The 23,278-nt window shown below is 32.2% G+C and overlaps 2 protein-coding genes across 3 annotated transcripts in view; both read left to right on the top strand.

The window, feature by feature from the left end:
• Window positions 1-274: 274 nt before the first annotated feature.
• Window positions 275-23,278, top strand: part of LOC127063964 (WW domain-binding protein 4) — a 42,307-nt gene continuing 19,303 nt past the window's right edge. Inside the window, exon 1 of the mRNA XM_050994362.1 lies at window positions 275-621. Coding sequence (XP_050850319.1) covers window positions 620-621 — 2 coding nt within the window. The 5' untranslated portion in view covers window positions 275-619. The remainder of the gene's footprint in view (window positions 622-23,278) is intronic.
• LOC127063968 (calmodulin-lysine N-methyltransferase) lies at window positions 7,445-16,515 on the top strand. 2 transcript variants are annotated; one of them, XM_050994386.1, is made up of 3 exons: window positions 7,445-8,508; window positions 8,804-10,727; window positions 12,722-16,515. In XM_050994386.1, exons 2-3 carry the CDS (start codon window positions 10,092-10,094, stop codon window positions 13,079-13,081), a joined length of 996 nt encoding a protein of 331 aa, XP_050850343.1. In that variant the 5' UTR covers window positions 7,445-8,508; window positions 8,804-10,091; the 3' UTR covers window positions 13,082-16,515. The 2 variants fall into 2 exon arrangements, with proteins under 2 accessions (XP_050850343.1, XP_050850333.1); XM_050994376.1 differs by having other exon boundaries at window positions 7,445-10,727.

Raw genomic sequence — 23,278 nt, 5'->3', positions numbered from 1 at the left:
TCAGATAAACTCTTATCAGTTATTTTTATCGTATTTAAAATCTAATCAAACAGAAAAAGAATGTAAATTTTATTTATTCATGAACCGTCGAAGACAAAATTTCAATTTTTATGGAAATATGAACGAATATGAATAAAACTGAATTTTGATGATAATAGAACCAAATAGAACTAAATAGAATTAAATGATGTTCCTATGTGCATGTTGCTCGAACGATAAAATGCAATGATGTATTTTTTTACGTGACTAAGAGATGGCTCTGTTCTAGCCTAATAGGTATCAGCTGATCGTACTGTGTATATCGTGATACGCGTTACAGTTATATTATTTGTATATTGCAATTTTATTAAAAGAAAGAAATATCGATGTGTTTTGTGGACAGAAATTTTAAACGATCTTTTATATTGTGTATCGATAATATTTAATGAATCTATTGATATAAACAAAGCGTTTCATTATTCTGACTTCATTTAATAAGTTTGAGGTTAAAGTTGCTAGTGATAATAAAAAAGTTATATGTTTTTTCTTAAACACGATTAAAAAACGAATATAAATCCTGTCAGCCTTGTTTATCAATTGGTAGAAGTAACATAGAAGTTCGCTTACCAAACAACGAAACATGTAAGTCTATTAACAGTATATTTTTTACAATATATGGTATGCTTTAAAATTTTTAAATAATACTTCAGTTTAATTTCAATAACTATTGATACAATACGTCAACCTGCAATACTGTCAGAACATTTGTTATAGATTGATTATTTGTTATTTATATAATAATGATGGCTTTATATAACAGGCACAATACTCTATATAACAGACATAATTGACTTAGTATTACTATTGTACTAGTATAAATAGATTTATTGAGTTAAAGAATATTTATTATCTATCTAAAAAGTATTATTGAATATTTATTGTTGATTTAAAAAATATTTTATCACTATTACCATATATCGAAACTTGTTTCCGAATTTGGAAATGAAAATATTATACAAGTATAGTATAGAAAAGAGATAGATGAATAAGAATATAAGTTCAGATTATATATCTACCTATAGATTTGTTAGAAGTTGAAAAGATGAAAGCAAAAGAAAAGATAGAAAAAGTATTCCGTATATTTTTTAAAACTTAATATATTTAAATAAAATCTACGCACCTTTTTTCATTTTCAACGTGACGTGAAACGATGAATCTTATTTAGAAATATCACTTTATTATCACATTTCATTAAGGCGTTACAAACGTATCCTAGTAAATCGTTATTTTTAAAAGCACTTTTTAATTAACTTCATTATGGTAGTTCCATTAAAACGGGGGTAGTCATTAGTCAGATCGTTCGCCGCGAAACGAAATCTTTCCCTTAATTTTCTTAATGCTTATGTCGAACATTAATCATTGTAGTCAAAAAAGTAACGTCTATGATAACGCGATAATAGTATTACGAACTGATGTATTTAGTATTAATAAGAAAAATAATAATATTAATTATATCTTTAATAATTTTTATTAATTTCTTTTTTCTTTTTTATTAATTTTTCAAATCAAACTTGACGATATACTTTTTCTCTCCGTTTTTTTTTTTTTATTAATCGATCGACTTTTCAAAACTCGGCGAGAAAGTAAATTAGATGCGTTAGGAAACGTTTAAGAAATGGATTTCATTATTTATGCTTGAAAATGTTGCTCATTTACTAATACACGTAGAAGTCATCATTCACGGACAATTCATGTTCCGGTTCGTCGAGACGCTAGTATCTCTTGTTAACAAGACTCTTTGTCTCGAGTCCACTCATCGATCAGACTGTTCTGGATTTCGGAATCCAGTCCTGCCGATTAATTTTCCCGCAGGGCAAACTGCCGGCCCTTGACAACTTTGGAACTGGATGGCACCGTTCCATCCGTCCTACTATTGTCCAGCCACATTTTACATTTATTTTATAAATCTTTTCTTAACACCGTTAGAACGATACATCGATTAAGATATTTACATGTTTAATGTATCCGATAAAATATCGTATTTAAATATTTAATTTGTGACATTAAATAAGACATAAAAAAGAAAAAGATTAATACAAACTATGTACTAAAAAAAACCGACAAAAAAACAAGATAAAACTGAATATTGGAAAGAACAAAGAAAGAAAGAGAAAAACGTCATTTTACGAGTCCGACGGAGTTCCGTTAATTAAATATAAATATTTGACTTGTTATGACGTAAAATAATAAATATCTTTTACAGAAAAACTGATTTTCTTTTTCTCGAACAGAATAAAACGTTAACAAAACTAACATTATCAACGTTATTATAAAATAATTGTCCTTTTTTCGAGATACGATATATTTAAATTGAAATGCATATTTTTAACGCGTGAAAAATCGAATTTAAACATTGACACGATAAAACCGATAGCAACAAACACAGTTGAACAAAATCAATTAAAAAATTTATTACACGCTGGTTGAACTCCGTCTCGTACTTTTCCACTCGCGTTTAAATCCCCGCTTCGATTTCGCGAGCAGGATCGTATTCATCTTTAATCCTACTTTAATCCGTTTCCTGGATGCGGAACGGCTGCGTTTTCATTACTGTGTATACACTCATCCCTTTTATTTTTCGTAGAAGCTTACATATTGTATTTTCTTGGTGTTGCTTTGATTTCTTTTTTAGAATTTATGGAAAATATAATAACGTTAGAAACATTGATAGTACATAGACGTGAGAAAAGAATTTCATAATGGGTTTCTTCTTTTATCTGAACAAATCTGGACCGTTTAGCGATCGATATTTATGAATTATTACCAAATTCCTCTCATATTTTTTATCGCGTATATTTTGTTATTCCTAAGCATAGTATATGTGTGTATTTGCGAGGGTTTCCACTTACCACAAAAGCAATACGACACGACATGTATCAGCCAAGTGCTAAAAGGAGCCTTTACTTCGTATTTGCCGTCTTCGTCTTCACGGACAACGTCATGGCTTTAAGGCTTGGCCAGTTTCATGCGAGGACTTAGACGCAATGCGTCGGGACACTTTGCCAGAAAGACCGCAGTATCGTTGTGTTATAACAAAGAACAGAGATAGATAGATAGATGAATAGATAGAAATGGAGAGAGAAAGAGAGAAAGAGAGAAAGAGAGGAAAACTAAATCCTTATCTTTTCTTCTATATTTTCTTGTATCTTTGTCTCTCTGTTTCTATTTCTCTGTTTCTGCTGTGTCTCTCTTTCTCTCTATCACTCTCTGTTTATCTCTTCGTTTGGACCATTCAAAGAACTGCTTTTGCCGACTCAGTCTCGTGGATGCGGAGAAATGCGGCCTTTTTGACTGACGCGCACCGCACTGCTGCTTTTGGCAGAGTGGTTACATCACGAATTGGTCGAAGCACCTTCCTCCTGCTTCTATCTCCTTTTTCTTTTTTTTTTTTTAATTTGCACACATTTGTCCGCGATGATCTTATAGGCTTAGGCTACGATATAACGAAAGAAACGATAAACAACAATAATATATTTGCTTTTTGTCCACTTTCGAATACGATCTTTAATTAACTTTTTTTATTTTTAACGATATACCTTTTTCTTGTTTTCTTATTTTTACTTCAAGAGAGATTAATCGTTTGTTAAATTTGTCATTGGAACATTTATATTTGGAACAAAAATTGTGGATTCGTTGAGAAGAGGAAGAACTTCTGTTTTCCGATTATGCAAAGTTTCCTTGGTGGCAAAGACTTTGGCGAGAGTACCTTCGACGCAATCGGTAAACGCAATCCGGTGCCAGCACTTTCAAGGTTCTCTTGACACAATGCCTCCTTGTTCTTTATCACTTTGATACAATCTTAGAGATGCTTCGTTAAAATATATGCGAAAATTGTCAAGTTCCATCAAGAAGCAATTGATTTTCAATTGATCAGATTATACAGTCTATCTTAAATGACTTTAAAAGAAAATTTCACTTTGAATTTTCTTTAGAAATACTAATAAAAACTACTTTTCAAAGGACCCAGTGTCGTATAAATACTGTACAAATTATTTGAAGCAAATGTAAGAAGAAAAGAAAAGAGAAAAGAATTAATACAAAAATTGAAAAAATTGACACCGAATGAAAATAAATATATAATACATACATCGATAAGAATAAAACTTATTTTTACAAGTCTCATCGTTTAAGAATGACAATTAAAAAAAAATATATATATATATATACTAAATATATTAATTAAATGTTTGATTTTCTATGACGTATAAAATCATAAAGGATGTAATGAAAAACTTGAGACAGAGTAAAAGCAAATATAAATTAAAATAAGTAAATATTTTTATACGGATTTTTAAGAACGGTCGAACAGAAAATATATTTATTAATTATATAATTAATTCATTCAAAAACGTTTCAATTCGTTATGATATATTTTGGTTTATTAAGAAGATACAACAGATGCAGATATTCGATGTTATCTAAGCAGAACGTCGTCGCTATTTCGGAAGCTAACTACGAATGTCGAAGAAGAAGAGAGAAGAAGAAACGACGGTAGCAAACCCAATAGGAAATGATTCGTTGGTCCAGCTAACATGTTCGGAGACGTGGAACGCCAGTGGAGAAATGTTTACGTCTTCTTCAGAAGGAAAGGCCAGTTGTATGAGTTGAATCTTTCGAACTTGTTATTCCACGCTTTAAACGAGCGACTGTTCCCTCGAAAATGAAGCATCGAGACGCGAACGACGTATGTACGCTTCACTGTATTTTGAAGATGCTGACGAAATGCAAGCCGTTCTAACGGAAGTACACGAAAAAATTTACGAATTAAAAATAAAAAAACATTTTGATTTTTACTCATTTATATATAAACGATATAGGTTTAGCACACGTACTGAATAACACACAAATTTAAATGGTTCTAATCGAATTATATGGAAAAACAAACGAAATGTTTTTATCTAATAAAAATGAATATGCAATTATCTAATATTCCTGCATAAGACACGAATGTCTTATTGACAAATTTAAATGACTCTAATCAAATTTTTATAGAAGATTTAAACGAATGATTTGATCTAATAAAAATAAATCTTGAATTATTTAATATTCGCGTGTAAAACATAAATATTGTCATCGAGAAATTTAAATGATCCTAATTTTATTTCGTAAATGATTTTATTTAATTAAAAATAAAAACAAACGAATATATAATTATTTAATAAAGAAGACTTTTGAAAATGCATGTCATTTCCATGATAAATGCACGTTCTATCATGTCCTAACGAGTACTATATTTGTCGCGGTCGAGCAAAGCCCATCGGTTTCACGGTTGAATGAAACTGCGTGTGCTGCCGACATTAGATTCTATTTGTGTCAAACAATACGAAACACATATATGTAGAAACCCACAGGCTGTCGAAGCTTGCATAAGCATCACTTAAATATCTTTACGTCACTACGATTCTCTTTTCTTGTTTCTCCTTTCTTTCTTTACAATTTCGATTTCGTCTTTTCCACTAGCGATGAAAACGAATTCGTTTTTTATTTCCAGAATCAAATATAATAAGAAATTCATACTTTCAAAAAATTATGGTTTTTTTTTTTTTATTGCTTGTAATATATACATTGAACGTCGTTGATACGAACACGACGATTACTATAAATCTTTTTTAAAATCACGTGATATAACTTAGCATCTCTGAAATGAAATTTATTATTTATTATTTTTATTGGTAATAAAATACGACGAATAAAATAGAAATTTAAGTGACGTCGTTTGACCTTCTCATATGATGGGAAAAGGATTAGAATTTCATTCGGGAGATGCGTAAATATGACATAAGCTTCGACGTGGGTCAAGTACGAAGAGAAGAGGGTCGGTGGTATTTTGACGCATCTGTCAGTCGATAAATCGTTAATGGAACTAGAAACCCAACACTTGCGATAGTGCAATGAAACTACAGAAGTTTCTCTATGTATCATAGGTACGGTGTAGTAAAAGCACGACTTGTTTTTCTTCTTTACGGTCTTGTTTTTTCGTTTTTTCTTTTCTGGTTTTTTCTGTCCTTCTTTTTTTTCTTTTTTAAGCGAACTAGTTTTTATTCAATTTATTTTCCTTTTTGGATTTTATATATAATTATATTTCAATATCAGAGAACGAATAAAATGATAATAATTTGAATTGAAAAAATTGGAGATGCAAATTATTATGAAAAAACGAATGATTAATCGAAATAACAAATTAATAATCGCAAACGTGTTCGTGTTCGAATTCATTGAAATTTCCGTGTAATTGTAAGACCATGTTCTGATTTTTGTTCGACCGCATTTAAGAGGCACGAAAGCTTACATACGTGAAAGTTGTATAATTATCGAATGATACGCATCCAAAGAAATTGGATTTCATTGCACTAGTTTCTCGGCAAGTCTTATCGCTTACGTTCGTAACCGTAATAGAAGTCGGTTATCGAACTGCATTGTCAGTCTTACGTGTGCATCTCCATGCAGTATCTCTGCAAATAATTGTTCATGTCTATTGGTTTCAAGGATAGTAAACTGTCAAAGAAAAGAAGAGAAATGCAAATATTTATTGGATTGATTCATAAATAAGTGACACATATTATTATTATTATTATCATTATTATAATTATTATTATTATAATTATTATTATAACGATAATTATATATGAATCAAACCAATATTTATAGATTCATAATTTCAAAAATAAATTGATCAGTTAAAATATGATAAAAATTTATCAATCGAATGCATAACGATAAATAAGAACGTTAAACAAATTCTCCAAACTTCCGGTAACATTGTCGTCGTAATTTTACAAATAGTTTCGATTCCGTTGGAACATTTCTCTCTTCGTTCTCCGATTAAACATGGAACCAGCGTTTCTCGTCTGCACGTAAATGCACATTCCGCTTCGTCATCAGTATTTACTCATTGCTCCCTACATTTTCCGATCACGTAGCGATTAATCGTCAAAGTTACTACGCCACGAACGAGATGAACGACGATTTTCGAATCGGCCTATTCGTTCCGTTCGTTTCAACTTCGTCTTTCTTTCGTTTGTAACCTTTAACGAGCAATCATCAGTGATTAAATTGAAAAACTGTTATATAAAACAACGTGAATTCTTTGTGAATTTCATACTAACGTCTATAAATAATCCTTTAGGATCAAGCTTTATCTCTCTTTCTCCTTCTTTCTTTTTTTCTTTTATAAATGTTCGAGTTTTAATTCGAATCATCTATAGCGTGTATACAACGTGAACAGAATCGTGAAACTATGGATTTGCAGTGAGAAATATGGAAAAGCTATTGGACGTACGTACGTATGTATATACGTATGTACGTATGTACGTATGTATGTATGTATGTATGTATGTATATATATATATGTATATATATGTATGTATGTATGTATGTATGTATGTATGTATGTATGTATGTATATACACGTCAAAAGAGGAAATCGAATTAACGGAAACGTTACGGCACGTGCATATTATACATATATATGAAATTCTATATCGACTTAAACAATTTCTGAAACGACGATACATAGGCGTATAAAATAAAGAGAAAAAAAAAACTAACGACATTACGAAGATATATCTAGAAGAAAATAAATTTTTATGAAAAATAAAGAGAGATGAGTATCGATCGTTGAAAAAAAATTGAATCAACGTCAAAATACGATTCATCGCTTCGGGGAGATAAACGGAGGGACGAGAATGGAAAATGAAGAAGTAGAAGATGAGATTATCGATTAGCGTAATATGATTTCCGGTGAGAGCAGGTATAAGTTTTGAGATAGAGTATTGCTGTGATGGTTTGGTTTATTATGCGTACGACGAAATTGTACATTTGCCGATTAGAAAATTAACTTGGAGAGTGAAAACGAAACGTAAAACGTGTTAAGTAATATGAAAGAAGAGGGTGGGAAGTATAATAATAATTATTATCATAATAAGATACCGAATGAATTCATAATAAAGTTCTATGTTATTCTTCGTCTTTTCTATGTTATGCAAGTATAGATAAAACAAAAGAAAATTCAAACATCGCGAATAATAATAATTTACCTTCTTTCTAATTCAATTTTTTTTTGTTTCGTGTCCTAAAAAAAATAAACGTTAATTCTTGGATATTAATTAATAATTAATCTTCCTCGCGGAAACAATAAATAAGATATCAAAAATACAAATGTGCATGCCTATCTCTTTGTGTGTATGTGACTTCAAAGTTATATTAAGTTATAGAGGGTTGATATCCTACCAAGTAAAGTTCTACTAATTATTAGACGCGTACCTACTCTCTCGACAAGTTCGCTCGAGGCAACGTATTAATTTCAGGTCGCCGGCACGTTTTATCGAAGACTTTGGCCAAGATTTAAACGTTGCTTCGGCGACAGTTTAATGTCCACGAACACGGCTGGCACGATATTCGAGCTACGCGGCTTAGATTTTCAGTGCCAGTGGTAAAAGCAGACGCGTGACACGACTGCTAGAGACATTGGTAAACGAACAATATTACTCTTTGCTCTTTTTCAAAAGCATGTTCTCTTGACACCTACTGTCGTGAAAAGTAACGAGGAAATTGACTTTCGTGGTGTTTTGTTCTTTTTTCTTTCTTTCTTTATTTCTTTCTTTTTGTTTCCCTTCTTTTTCTTTTCTTTTCTTATTTTATTTTATTTTATTTTACGTTACTATTCGTTTTTTATTTTTTTCGATCGAATTTCGTCGGAAAGTTTTTCACGGATTCAACGAGAAAAGTTCACGAGGAGAATGCGATAAATAAGGAATTTTTTCAGAACTCAGAAAATCCGTTGGAATTTAAAGGGACATCAGAAGATTTACTTCGGAAGATATTTCTCACTTCGCATATAATTCTTCGACTTCCAACTTTACTTTTCTGCCACAGGATTTACCAAATATGTCTGTCACATCGAAGTAGGAGTAATCATTCATCAATGAGTTCTTATGACATTCGTCTGTGTGTATAAAATCGTGTATCTCAAAGAAGTATAACAAAGTAGGAACGAGTTATCGATCAGCCTAATTTTCGAAACTTTACACGAAATACAAAACGTTTTTGTCTAAACTTTTCATCGGTAAAGAAAAAAGAGAGAAAAAGAGAAAGAAAAGTTTGTCTAACTGTTAACGAATTATCCATCGAGTAGGACATTAACACTTGAGATAATAAAACGAATTATTCGTGAGTTTATCAAACTTTTAATAAGCAATTATCTCGCATTTTAACTAGGATTCAGGAGCTTCTAGGTGTGAATTTTTGCATAAATTTAGGGAAAAGAAAGAGATGGAAGACAAAGAAAAAGAATGAAGAAAAATTACGGGGAGAGAGAGAGAGAGAGAGAGAGAGACAGAGAGAGTGAGAGGAAGAGGGAGGAAGAAAGAGAGAAAAAAAAATGAGAAAAAGAGACAAAAAAGGAAGAGTGTGAAACGAGAAACAAAGTGACAGTTTCAGCCCACGAAGAGAAGATATAAAGAGAGAGAGAGAGAGAGAGAGAGAGATAGAGAGAGAGAGAGAGAGAGAGAGAGAGAGAGAAAGAGAGAGAGTGAGTGAAGAATAGGGTCGTGGTAGTGCGAGAGAGACAGAGTATACGAGAGCTCGTAAGAGTGAGCAAGATAGAATGAAGAGAGACGCGCAAGCGCCGATTTGCGGCGTGGAGAACGCTTGCCATCCGCGTGGCGCGAGTTAGAACTTGGCTTCGTGCTTTTAGTCTTGCCCCGTCCCTTCGTCCATTCTCGTCCTTACCCGTGTGCTTACTCTACGATCAACCCTCTAACTACCCTCTTCTCGTTCACGCGGGAAATTCATCCTCGTGCGTCAAGAACGCGTGCTACTCGTTCCTGTAAACGAGTCCATTCATTTGTAAAAAAAAATTATATCTTCGATCGGAGGTATGATGATTTTGTTATCGAGTGCTTGTTCATCCTATCGAGGACGAAACTTTAGTTAAAAAACGATTGGATCGTTCGATCGACGTAGCTAAAGGAGTGATTGGAAAGTACTTCGATGTCCAATCATTGAAAAGAATCTGTAATGCGATATTTTTTATAAATCAAAGAAGTAACAGAATGTCGGAAGAATTATTATCCCATCGAGATTCGACGATTACCAGAAGGAATAATAAGTCAAATACAGCTCAAAGAAGATGGCGTATCTTAGCAAAGGCTTTAACAGGATCTTCGGATTATCAAACAGAATCAGACGAAGAGATTTCCGTACGACGTTTTACTAGTTTTGGCTTGCTCAAGCCGATACTGTTGGAGAATACTGTGACCGATTCTGACTCTTGTTGGTACGAGTATTCCGCCATGTTGGAGAACGAACTCTTTGAAGTTCAGATACGAAGGATAAACAAGAATTTTACTGCGAACGAACTGATTGGATTCAATAATACTGGGAATGTTTGCGTTTGGCCATCCGAGGAGTGTCTCGCTTACTATCTACTAAAGAATCGTGATATTTGTCGAAACAGAAGCGTTCTCGAGCTTGGTGGTGGGATGAGTTGTCTCGCTGGTGTCCTCGTTGCAAAATACTGCAATCCGAGTGCGGTCACGCTTACCGACGGCAACGTTACCAGCGTTGATAACGTTCGCTGCATCGTCCTCAGGAACGACATGGCCGATTTCGTCGAATGTGGGGTTCTTCAATGGGCTAGGGCTGCACGAGCCCTTAGGCAAGCTGCTGCAAACAATTGCAATCGAAAGGTGATTATCTTCTCTCGAAAGAGTGCTACGAATTTTCGAGATCATTCCGATCGAACTACGTAAAATTTTACGATGATCGATACGTTTAGTTTTATTGATCTCGATTGAATCGATTTCTCTCACATTAGTAAGACCGACTGTGTGATATATGTCGATCGTAAAGTCGATCATAAAGTCAATCACGATATCGTATCGATAACGATATACTTATATTGATTTTTTTATTTTCTGTAACTTTGCATGCTGTTTTATTACGTATTTATTCATATTGTTTCTAAACGATACTTCGTTTATCTTCTTATCCTATCTGTTATTATATATTTATTTATTTTACGTATTATTATATATTATTATATATTTTGTATAATTTTTAAACGATGATCTTTTCTGTTTTCTAATCACATGCATTTCTATATTTTTATTTTTTTAATAATTTTGAATTAATCCTTTGTTGACTTTTAATCGAACATTCATGGTAATCGTTCCAACACGAATCATAGTGTTAGAGAGCAGACAAATTTCGAAACGCATGGTCGATGCCCTCGTGGCCGAATAACGCGATTCGTCGTGTGCCATTCTGACCGATGTTAATGTGATCGGCATCGACAATGTCAAGTGCACCCTTGTCTTCGACAATGCGCATACCAATTTCGTATAAGACTCGACGTAATGCATTCCCCGTCACGTTCGATGAATCATTTCGAACATCGTGCCTCGTTCGATGAAAAAATAACGAAGAGCTCCGAGGAACGAAACAAGGAAATTTTATAGTAAAAATAAAAATAGAAATATATATATCATATATTATTAAATTGCCAAAGAATCGTATAAATTTTCTTACATTCACAAATATATATATACATATATACACGAAATTTACAATTAATTTATACGATATCTTTAATAAGACTGATTTGTATTCGTTTGGTAGAATTTTAATAATTCTTTTTATTTGCATTTGCATTTTGTGAATTTATTTAGCGATTATATTTTAGTTAATAATAACACGGTCAATTTGTTTCGTGTAAATACACATTTATCGTTCGAATTAATACTAACATTATTCTGTTAACGAGTAAGTCGAGCGATGTTTGTTCTATTATACGAATCGATGGCTTACGAAGCTTTTATAAGTTTGGTTCATTCGTGGATACTAAATCTTGTACAGAACTTCCGGGTCGTTTTCTCTATCACAGACCAGACGGAACGCGCGTGAATAGCTATATGGATGATGCACCATTCCAATGTTTCCGGCTAGACTTTAGTTCGACTTCCTGTGTAGATCGTACCGAGCTCTCTCTCCTCATATTTCCGGTTGTACTTAACGTTTTGCCTCTTTTCTTTTTTCTTTTTTTTTTATTTTTTATTTTTTTTTTTAAAGAATACATTCGTGCCAATGTCGAGTATCGACTCGATTCAGTAAATCGACGGCTTTTTCGTTCTACGTCTTCGTTTTAGTATTCTTTTTTCTTTTTTCTCTGTCTCTTTTTTTATTAATTTTAAAAATACGTTTTTAACAAAATTACACATTGACCTCATAAGAATAGAATAATTAATAGCTTTTTAATATCCGTGCAAGTTGTATGTTTGAGATGACAATAACAAATACTCTTTGTTCATTTATTTATTTCTTTTTATCTTGGATATTTCCTCGGAGAAATCTCAAAGTTTACCATCTAGTCTGCTCTCACTAGACTATCAAATTTCGGATATACAAGTTAACGTCTACCCCGTTCGCTCATAAATGTTTCGTCAATATTACATAAATTCGATTGGAAAGGTCTAGCATTTTCATTGAATGGTTTTAAATTTATGCAGATACTCAAACGTTCTTTCAAAGAATCATCTCTTTTATACTCCGATATTCGTTTGATCGTACGAATATCGACAAAATTCGATAGCACGTAATGTTCCTATCGTTTATCGAGTTTTTCGAAATTTTCGTATATATTTTGGGGATTTTTTCTTTTTTTTCTTTGATCCATTTTTATCAGACACGCATCATCGAGCAGGAGGATGACCTACCAAGCAAGAAAAGATCCTACGACGTGATCCTCTGCGCAGATTGTCTTTTCTTCGACGATGCCAGGCTTGACCTGGTCGAAACGATTTATGGTTGGCTTGCTGACGACGGTGTGGCCCTGGTGATAGCACCTAGACGTGGAACGACGTTTCAGAAATTCGCCGAAGCCGCGATCAAACGTAGTTTCATAGCCAGGCAGACCGAACGATACGACAGCGAGGTCTGGTCGAGACATCTGGAACTCTTGGATCAGAGCCAGGAATATTCAGCCGATTTGCATTATCCTGTTCTCCTGGAGCTCAGCAAGCAGAAAAAGACACCACCGGGATGATCGAGATCCATTGGGGATGAAGAGGACGACGACGATGACCTTGACGAGAGTATCAGCGAATGAAATCTCTTTTTTACTCTTCAAACCTTTGCCATTGTCTTTTTTCTCGGGTATTTTGTTCGAGTTGTTTTTGAAGTCAAGATCTATCGAGATAAATGAACGTTGTTTATATTTTATGACAACGAGGGACGAATGATGGATGATGAGAAAACTGTTAAAGAGTTCAAAGTTCAACGGCGATTGTCGAAAATTATATTCGAAGAGTACTTTGTCGAGTCGTTTGGATTTTCGAGTAGAAACTTGAGAGAAAGTTTTCGTAGCACGGAGAAACGCGTAAAACCGAATGGCATCGTTGTTCAGCGTTAATAACGCGTTAGCCAAATTGACGATGCTCCATCGGCTTCCTAGCATCATCTTAAGACTTAGACGATGTTGAAGATGTTCTTGGAATACTATTCTCTCTCTCTCTTTCTCTCTCTCTCTCTCCCTCTCTCTTTCTTTCTCTTTCTCTTTCTCTTTCTCTTTCTCTTTCTCTTTCTCTTTCTCTTTCTCTTTCTCTTTCTCTTTCTCTAAGTTATCTACTAGAGACCATTTTCATTATGCTCGAAAATGCATCTCGTTTGTATACAAGCGTGCACGTGCATCCTAAGTATAATATTTATACGACAAAGGAAACATTTAATCTTATTTAAACGAGAACATATTAAAAAGTAACGTTTAGTTAATTCTATAAAGTTGATTCTACAAACTTTCTTCTATCGTTTAAGAAGAGTTTGAGAGAACTATTGAGAGAATCGTATTCAACGTACCTGATTTTTCATAGAACGAAAAAGTCAGTGTTCCGATATCCCATTCTGTGACGTAATTGTATGTGCGTGTGTGCTGACAGAAGTTTCTAAGTTGTATTACGTACGTAAGGTTTGAGTAAATGTGTTGACGACATTGTGTGCGGGGTGTTGAACGGCGAGAAGAAAATACAGAAGTTTTTACTAAATTCTTATTTGTTTTTAAGTTTCTTCGAAGATCAAAAAAAAGAAAAAGAACAAAACATCTTTACACGAAGCTTATTTCTTTAACTACATTTTTCTGACTTTTTCTTCTTCCTTTCTTTCTTTTTCTTTTCTCTTTTTTTTATTTAGTAGATGTAAAATCTCATTAACGATCTTTCGTTATTATTGAAATTTATTACAAAAAAAAAACGATGTCATCGAATCGAGGAAATAATAAGTCGAGGGTTCACATGGATCGCGGTTATTCGAGTTTAACATGGTCTCCCTTTGTTTTCACGCACGATTACGGAATAACGTGTGTCTACTCACTGATCAAGAGTCTTTGAAAGCGATTCTATCCAAGAGAGAGAGAGAGAGAGAGAGAGAGAGAGAGAGAGAGAGAGAGAAGGAGAGAGAAAAAGAGAGAGAAGGGAAGAGTTCTTTAACCACCCTTATATGAAGTCTATACTCTCCGTTGGTAACGTGGACGATGATTGGATAAGCTTTCTCTCTCTCTCTCTCTCTCTCTCTCTCTCTCTTCCTCTCTATCGCTCTCCTTCTCTCCTTTTCTCTTGCTTTGTCTGAAGAATTTTCGAAAAATTCAGCGATATTATGTTTACTGTATCATCTCGTCGTCGATACTCGAGATTGCTCGTTCGTTGTCGCATTTTCGATAGAAAAGATCAACGTTACGTCGATGAAAGAAATAAAAGGAATGTCCGGATGCGGTTGACGGCCAGTACTGAAAATAAATACGAGCGAGAATGCTTTCGGAGAATCGATCGAGTTCCCCTCATTCTATGCTTTTCACTCGATTATCATCCCTTTTTTTGGGAAAAGCGAAGGAACGTGCGAAAGCGATGAAAAAAGAAAAAGCGATCCTTCGATTTTTTGATTCTTCGATCGACTTGATCGAGCTGACGAAGCAGTCGTTGCTTCTTTACTCTCGACTTCTTTCACGGTCGAATGAACAAGATTCAAAAGGCTAGGAACACGAACGACGGTGACTTGACTACTGTCGTTAACCAGAAAACGTTGAAATAACGTTGTTACGACGATGAATAATGATAGAGAAAGTTGGGGAGAGAAAAAAAACGCCAAATACCGAATGGCCAGACCCGATAAGTCGTCCCCATCGCGATCCTACATCGATCAAACTCGACAAAATATATTCCTCTATTTTGCTTGACATAATATCAAAAACGTCACAATCTACATACATATATAAGTTTTTATTTAACGTATCCACATATATAATCTACGATACGTCGTATATCGTTCTGATTCTAATTTTGTTTTATATATTTCGTTCTATATAAATAGATTTAAAATTGTTGTTTTGATTACCATTTTATTATGCAGTTTAGTGATTCATTATTTTTATTCGAGCTAATGAATATTTTATCTATGTGTATTTTTATCTTGTTGAAACGAATTTTATTTATTTATTATCTGATATTTTTTTTTGTTAGAATCGAAACGAATGATTTAGAATTGTTTAAAATGATTGAGGGTCCAAAGCTCTTATAAAGAGTCTTCTTTAAAATTTTTCGAATTTTCATAAAGCGAGAAATTTAGAGAATTTTTTAGCAGCTAATATTTATAGAAATAGTTGATAAATAATATATCGAAGAATACAATATACATATTCGATTATGATTACAAATTTTAATATGCAAATTGCTTTCTTATTATTGTATAAGAATTATATACGTGTAATGTTCTCTCTAATATTGTTATATTAGTAGTATTAATCGTATAAACTTTTTCGATTATTATCAAATAGTCGGAAAAATAAGAAATTGCTCTCAAAGTGAATAGGGCAATAATATTTTATCAGTAACAACATTAAAAAATGTATGCATATTGTACGAGCAGTTTTCCATTTCAATATTCGTATTACGAAACAATTATTATATTAATTATAATGCGGACAAAGTCGGAGTCGACTTATTCCTATTCTAGTTATTAAGATACAAGCGTAGAAGCATAAGAACGGTAAGAATGGATGTTGAGAGATTTTTTTGTTATATTGGTTTATTTCACGAAGTAGAAGAAAAATGTTCGAATGTTCGAGGATGTGTTTTTTGTAAAAAAAAAAAAAAAATTGTTTGAACGAAAGGTAAAGAAAGTTTGTATAGGTCGAGCAAGCCCTTTAGCGACAGACAAGATAATTAAGTAAAAAGTCGTTCGTTGAAATGGTCTAATCTGACCCTAATCCTGATCGTTTCTTCTTTTTCTATATCTTATACCTTTCCAACTCCAACGTCATTACCTCGAAGGACCAATCTAGTTAAGTCTAGTCAAGACTACCAAACTTCCATTATCACGTACCTATGTATCCGCAAACAGCGTCTATTATACATATGTATATATCTATATATATATATTTACGGTTATATCATATACTAGAGAATTTCTCGAATAATAAAATATTTTCAATTATTGCCTGTGTTAACTTTTTCTCAATCTACCCGGCTAAAACGTATCTCATTCCACTAAATTTTCTATATTCGAATTAGAATTAAACCTAGAATTAGAATTAATGATTAATCCTTTAATGCGTGATTTATTGTTGTAGAAACTTTTCAGAAAAGAAATATATATATATATATATATATATATATATATATACCAACTATGGAGTAAATATTAAAGCGAAAAAAGATAATTATAGGTATCAAAACTTTTTTATAAAAAATTGAATAAAAAGAAAAATTGTAATAAACGGATTAATATCTTTTAATTCTGCTATATACATTTAAGGGTTAAATCGAGGCTAAATGCATTAAGAATGAAATCGAAGAGTCGTTGATTCGAACTAAAAGCGATTGAAGTTGAAAGAGTTGAGCCAGGAGTTAAGTGTCTTTATCTCGTTGAAAGAAGCGAGAGCGAAGAGATATCGGCAAGAGCACCGGCCATCGCTTTATCTCTTTCGGCACGTTTGCCAGGACCTGACGCAATCTCGAGTGCCGGCGAGCTTTCTAGCACTAGGTTAGATCGTGTCAGGTGCCGCGTCTCGAAGAGACATTTTAAGAGACGTTCATCTCGACCTTGCGCTCGTACTTCCGGCTCTTTACCGAGCTCAAAACGTTCCCTTTAATAACTACGTTTTATAGTGGTCCACGAGACTCAAATAAATTGAAAACTCGTTAAACGAGAACATCGAGATTGTGATAATACGAAGGTGATATGCACACAAAGCCTGATGATTTTAATCAATAATTAATGATAATATAGCAGATATTTTTATTTGATATATATATATATATACATATTATAATAATAATAAAGAAAATATACTCAAGATATATATTAATCTGAGATATTAATAATATATTAAATAATATATTAATAATTTATTAATATATTATTAACATGTTTATATATTAAATAATATATTAATAATATATTAATAATGTATTAATCTGAGACTTTAATAATATATTAAATGAGAATATTATTTGAAATAATGATATAACAGATTAATCTATCGGACAAATACATAAAACGGAAAATTACGATGATAAAGAAAAATAGTTAATTATCGATAAATTGTTTCCCACGCGAGAATTCTTACGATAAAGCCACGCAAATAGAGTTTACGTTTACTTTTAAAATGCACTTTTCCTTTTAATTAATTAACGCGTCCGCAATGTGGCACAACTTCATCTTGTTTATAACCATCTCATTCTTTTCCTAGTTTTTCTTAATACCCAGTGGCGAACTTTAATGACCTCGTACAATATTTCAGTATTTTTATTCTATAATATATTTCCCAGAGCCATTTATTAATTAATTAATTATTTCGCGTCTAACGATTGTATTCATTCTTACGTTCGACTTTTTATAATGTAAATCTTTTATTTTATTTTTTTTCTCTCATTATTTTATCTCATTTCGAGTTTTGGACAAATTCGAAGAACTTTTTGATCGTTTAAGAAAAATTTTAAAAGCGCTCGCACGTTGAAGATTAATATAAAACTTTCTATGAAACTACGATCAGACTGTCTGCTTTAATTAAGAGAGATTTTAATAAGAATGGAATAAAAATTGTTCATACGTAAAAATTTTATTCAAAAGCATTTATTCCTTTGTGAATTATTCGACGAATTTGTATGACATACAATAAAAAAAAAAAAAATGAAAGCTTTTTGACGTATGATAATAGTTTCGATTAGCATCTACTTTTCGTGACCGAGTTAAACAATTCTAGAGAAAATAAAAAAAGAGATGACAAAAAGGGGTGGATACCGAAGAGAATCATATAGTCGACTTCTATACATTTACTACATTTATCCGTTTACCCACACGCGATACATTACAGAAAAAGAACGAAAGAAAAAGAAGCAGAATTGTCGTTTAAACCTAAATTCCAACTACGATGCAAATTCACAATTTGATTTGAAGTTATTGGCGGATCGAAAGTAGACTCGTGAGAGTTGAAAAGATTCTGATAAAAAGTAGAAAGGAAAATCTCTTGAGAGTTCTTGAAAAGAATCAAACAAATAACTTAATTATAATATAACAAAATAATAACAAATATATAATATTTGTATAATTAATTATCTTACTTTCCCTGCAATTTTTTAATTATACTTGGTTCATTTCTTTGAGAGATTTTCTGTATTATTATTGTTATTGTTATTTTTGTTATTATTATTAATATAATTATTCATATTATTCATATTATTATTATTAATATAATTAATTTAATAATATAATTAATTATCTTACTTTTCTTGCAATTTTTTAATAATATTTGGTTCATTTCTTTGAAAGATTTTTTTATCATTATTGTTGTTATTATTTTTATTATTATTATTAGTATAATTATTCATATTATTTACATTATTATTATTATTATTATTATTATTATTATTATTATTATTATTATTATTGTATATTTCGAGTGATTCTCGATTATCCTTACTTGCAAGAAATTTACTAATTATGAGTATGTATGGTGTACCTCTGGTATAACCTTTCCCTTAATTGAGCATCATTAACGAGGGTGTATGTTAGAAATTTACTACTGCCTGTAAGTATACCATCCGTTGTTTACTCAGCAACGCAACGCAACGCAGCACAACGTAACATGTCGTGCTCGACATTGGGGTATTGTGTGTGTGTATGTAGAACGATGTACCTTATAATTAACTAACCAACGATCGTTTATACAATAACAAACGTATGTCTAACAAGATCTTATCAGCATTCGTTCTGATTTCATATAATATTGATATTTAACTATAAAGTTTCACGCAAGTCATTCGCGATACATTAACTCTTAAATGCATGTGCAGAATTGCAACGTATTAATGTTTAATGTAGTTTAATGTGCTATGTAATGCACCTGTAATTATTTTTTTATTTATATCTCGCAAACGAATTTATGATAATATTGTTTTCCCATTATTTTCGTTTTAATATTCATCTAAAAGGTAGCATAAATTTATTTTTGTAAAAAATTACTAAAGATAATGAATCATAGATTAAAGGATTAAATAAACGTAAAGTATAAATACAATTGGATTTTCAATATGATTTGAAAGATAGTCGATGTCGAAGTTAAAATCAAGAATGTAAAAAAGACTTAATTTTATAATCTCGTATTTTTATTCGATTACCCAGTCGATTTAAACTCCACCTCTGGCGATCGGATTTAATTGAATCGGCCTTACAGTAGTATTATCTTACTCTATGAATTCTTCTTGAAAGTGTTATAAGCTTTTCGTTGAAAATGGAAGGGTTCTCCGAAAAGTGTAGAGCTTTAACCGATAAGTCCTCTTATGCGGTCCATTTACGACAAGTGCATCTCCGTGCCTGTTGGTCAGAGAATACCGTGAGATGTATTAAGATCGTAGATCCTTTTAGTTATATGACGTTCTTCCTGTCGTAATTCGTGGAGAAATAAATATAAATTTTTAAGGACGTTGTGTAACGTCGGAAACGATTTCTAAATACTTTTATTTCTTTTTTCGAATATAAAATATTAAAGCAGTCTTTTTCTATCGTAATCCTTAGAGAGAAATGATGTAAATTTTTAACGATGTTGTTAAACAAACGGAAAGAGTTTTCTAATAATTATCTTTTTCGAATATATTACAAACAAATTGAAAGAGTATAAAACGTCGAGAAGATATTCTTAATCTGAGTAGACGTTTTCCGTGAGAGAATTTGCGAGGGAGATTATTCGCATAATGCGAGACACAAAACGCAGGGTGAAACTTTCTTAGCGAACACTTGGGCTGGACGTGAAACGTTAAACAAGACAGGGGAGAAATTTTACGGCCGACAGATTCGAGCGTTTAACGACCATCTTTTACAACGTCTCCTGCGTATAAACAGTGCTGCGTAGTATAATGTACAACATCCTAAATAAAGATGTCGATGGAAATATCTGCTCTTGGTTGCAAAGAAGTTAACAATTAGACGATAAGAATGAACAACAATTAAGCGATAAGAGTGAAGAATGAAAATGAAAATAAATTTTAATATATGTCTGACTTCAAATTTTTCTTTAAAAACGAACTTTTTTAGATTGTTATAATATCTTACACATTTATGATATATATATATTTTTTAATAGATATAAAATATATATATTCTTTGTGTTATACATTTCATATTTATTAAAAAAATATGTGTTAAATATGTAAAACGCAAAGAAAATAATCTAATTCGCTATAAATGGAATACGATCGATTATGCAATTTAAAACTATAATATATTCATACGTTCGACAAAGATCACATCGGACGAAAACATTGGACTTTACTTAATGGATAGGTTTATATTTCTTTTGAGATAATATCATGAGATTGGAACGTCATCACGAAAGGTACTAGTCAACCAACGTAGATAAAATCGTGCCGATAGAACGTGCTCCGATCTGAAAATGATCTGAACACTAGGATAGTGAAATTCTCTAGACTAGAAGTGTAAAAGCGTCCGACAATCGTTTTGCTATGCAAATTGTTCGAGAAAAGCAGGTCGAGTAACTTGGAGTTTCTCGTTTGACGATCGAGATCGACGTCTCGCCGCGTGATTTAGGGAGCGCGCCACGTGTTGATAATATTTATCTTGACATCGAACCCGTTTAAACTCCCATACTCGTGTAAACGTTCGGCCGGGCGGGAAATTTTCCAGAAATAACACGAGTCGATCGTGAGTGGGGTCTCTTCGTAGATCGGCACGGAAGGTCGTGATTATTTTACGACTGTTTTTGTTTCGTCTTCTCGTCGATCGAAGCTTTTGTCGAAGGATCGACAAAATTGTTCATTCTGAACGACCCTTCCATTATTTCTCATCCATGCACGTATCCAATTTCGTTCCGTTTATCTGATTCCTACGATAAATCTAATACCTTTGATAGTTTTTTTAGAACCTTTTTATCGACTATTGGCAAGGGAATTCTTTCCCTTTTTTTCCCTTCTTTCTTTCATGAATACGAAGAGAAAGAAAGAATTCGATAATGAAATTGTAAGATCAATTGTTTTTACATTTTTACGTCATTTAATTCTGATTACGAATAGAAATGTTAAAGAAAATGTCGAGAGTCATTCGTGATGTTGGATTTTTTATGTTTACGTTGATAATGTCATTGAGGGGAATAAACAGAAAAAAATTATTGTTGGATTATTAATCGTGCCGTGAGAAGGCATTTTTCGAATGGACGTACAAATATTTTCTGTATCTTTAGATCTTTTCATTAAATATTCGATCCAACAGATTACCTTTTATTCTTCTCTTCGATCAAATATAATAAATATAAATGTTCTCTGAAAAGAAAAAGAAGATGCAAAATGCCTGCGCGTGCAGACAAATCATGACGATTAGACTCGCATCTATTTCGATTTAGAAAAGAGGTCGAACGATTGTAACAGATACCTCTCGACATTACCTGAAGACTCAGGCAGGGGTTTGACAATCGATTATGCAAATTCTAGGAAAAGCGAACGCGGCTGGTTTAGATTCCGTGGAAGAAGAGGCTGCACCTTTGCTCGATCACATAAATCTTTTCCATCCTCGATCGTTTTCCTAACGTTCTTTATGTAAATTCTCCTCTTCGTCCAAAAAATATTGCTACTGGGTCACGTCTAAACTGTCTCTAATATATATGTATATATATATGTGTGTTTGTGTATATATGTGTAGTATTTTGAATACATTTCCAAAATCAAATTCATATGACATATAAAAATTGAAAAAATGTATAATATATGCGTAATTACATTTATAAATGCTTCAAACATAAATACGTATTGTGTATAGATGTTTAAATACGTTGAACATGACGATAGATATATACAATATATATATAGAATATACATATATACATATATATATATATATATATATATATATATATATATATATATATATGTAAATATATCATGCGTAAATAACATCCATATACACACGCACAAATGTGTGTGTGTGTGTGTGTGTGTGTGTGTGTGTGTGTGTGTGTGTCCATATATATGTAGATTTATATTGCTTCTGGTATTTTACATTATTATAACGTTTCGCTAATTCACGAGATAGAAACGGTCAACTCGAATAACACCGTTGTGTTGTTTACGGAGACAAACCATGTGCAATTTAATTCCACTCGATCATATTGCTGCAATCTCGTTATATTAATCTACGAGAGCTTTTCATGAAAACTTCAATGGATTCGAATTAAATCTTAATTCCAGGATCTTGTTAAAAGGTATGAAGTTAAAGAAACGTTAACCCACGAAGGATATCCTTTGAGAATCAAGTTTGTATTGATATATCAATCTTTTTACCCCCTTCGTTTTTCGTTCAAAAATCTTGCTCTTCTAGAAGCGCAAAATATAATCGAAAGTTTGTAAAGTCGAGGAGAAATGTAATAACTTGTAATTAAAGTTTAAATTAACCAAGGGGTTTGTGCCAGGGGTATTTGAAAAAATTATGTATGTAAGAAGACTATATTGCCAGTCTTCATAAGTGGAAGAGTCACCGATGAAGTTAGGCCACAAAAAAGTTATTTACTTTATCCGTTATATACAAGATGTTATGAGCAGATGGTTAAATACGAAATTAAATTATATAACCGTCGTAGATACAAATAAAAATAGAATACAATGTATAAGCGTAATAAAGGATAAAAAATATAAGGATAAATCAAGAAATGAAGGTTCACTCTCTTTTTTAAAAATTCAAAACATTTTAAATT

Source organism: Vespula vulgaris, chromosome 1 (genome assembly GCF_905475345.1).
Source record: "Vespula vulgaris chromosome 1, iyVesVulg1.1, whole genome shotgun sequence".
NCBI classification, from domain to species: domain Eukaryota; kingdom Metazoa; phylum Arthropoda; class Insecta; order Hymenoptera; family Vespidae; genus Vespula; species Vespula vulgaris.
The sequence above is the reverse complement of the archived record's forward strand: the minus strand, read 5'-3'. Positions and strand labels throughout refer to the sequence as shown.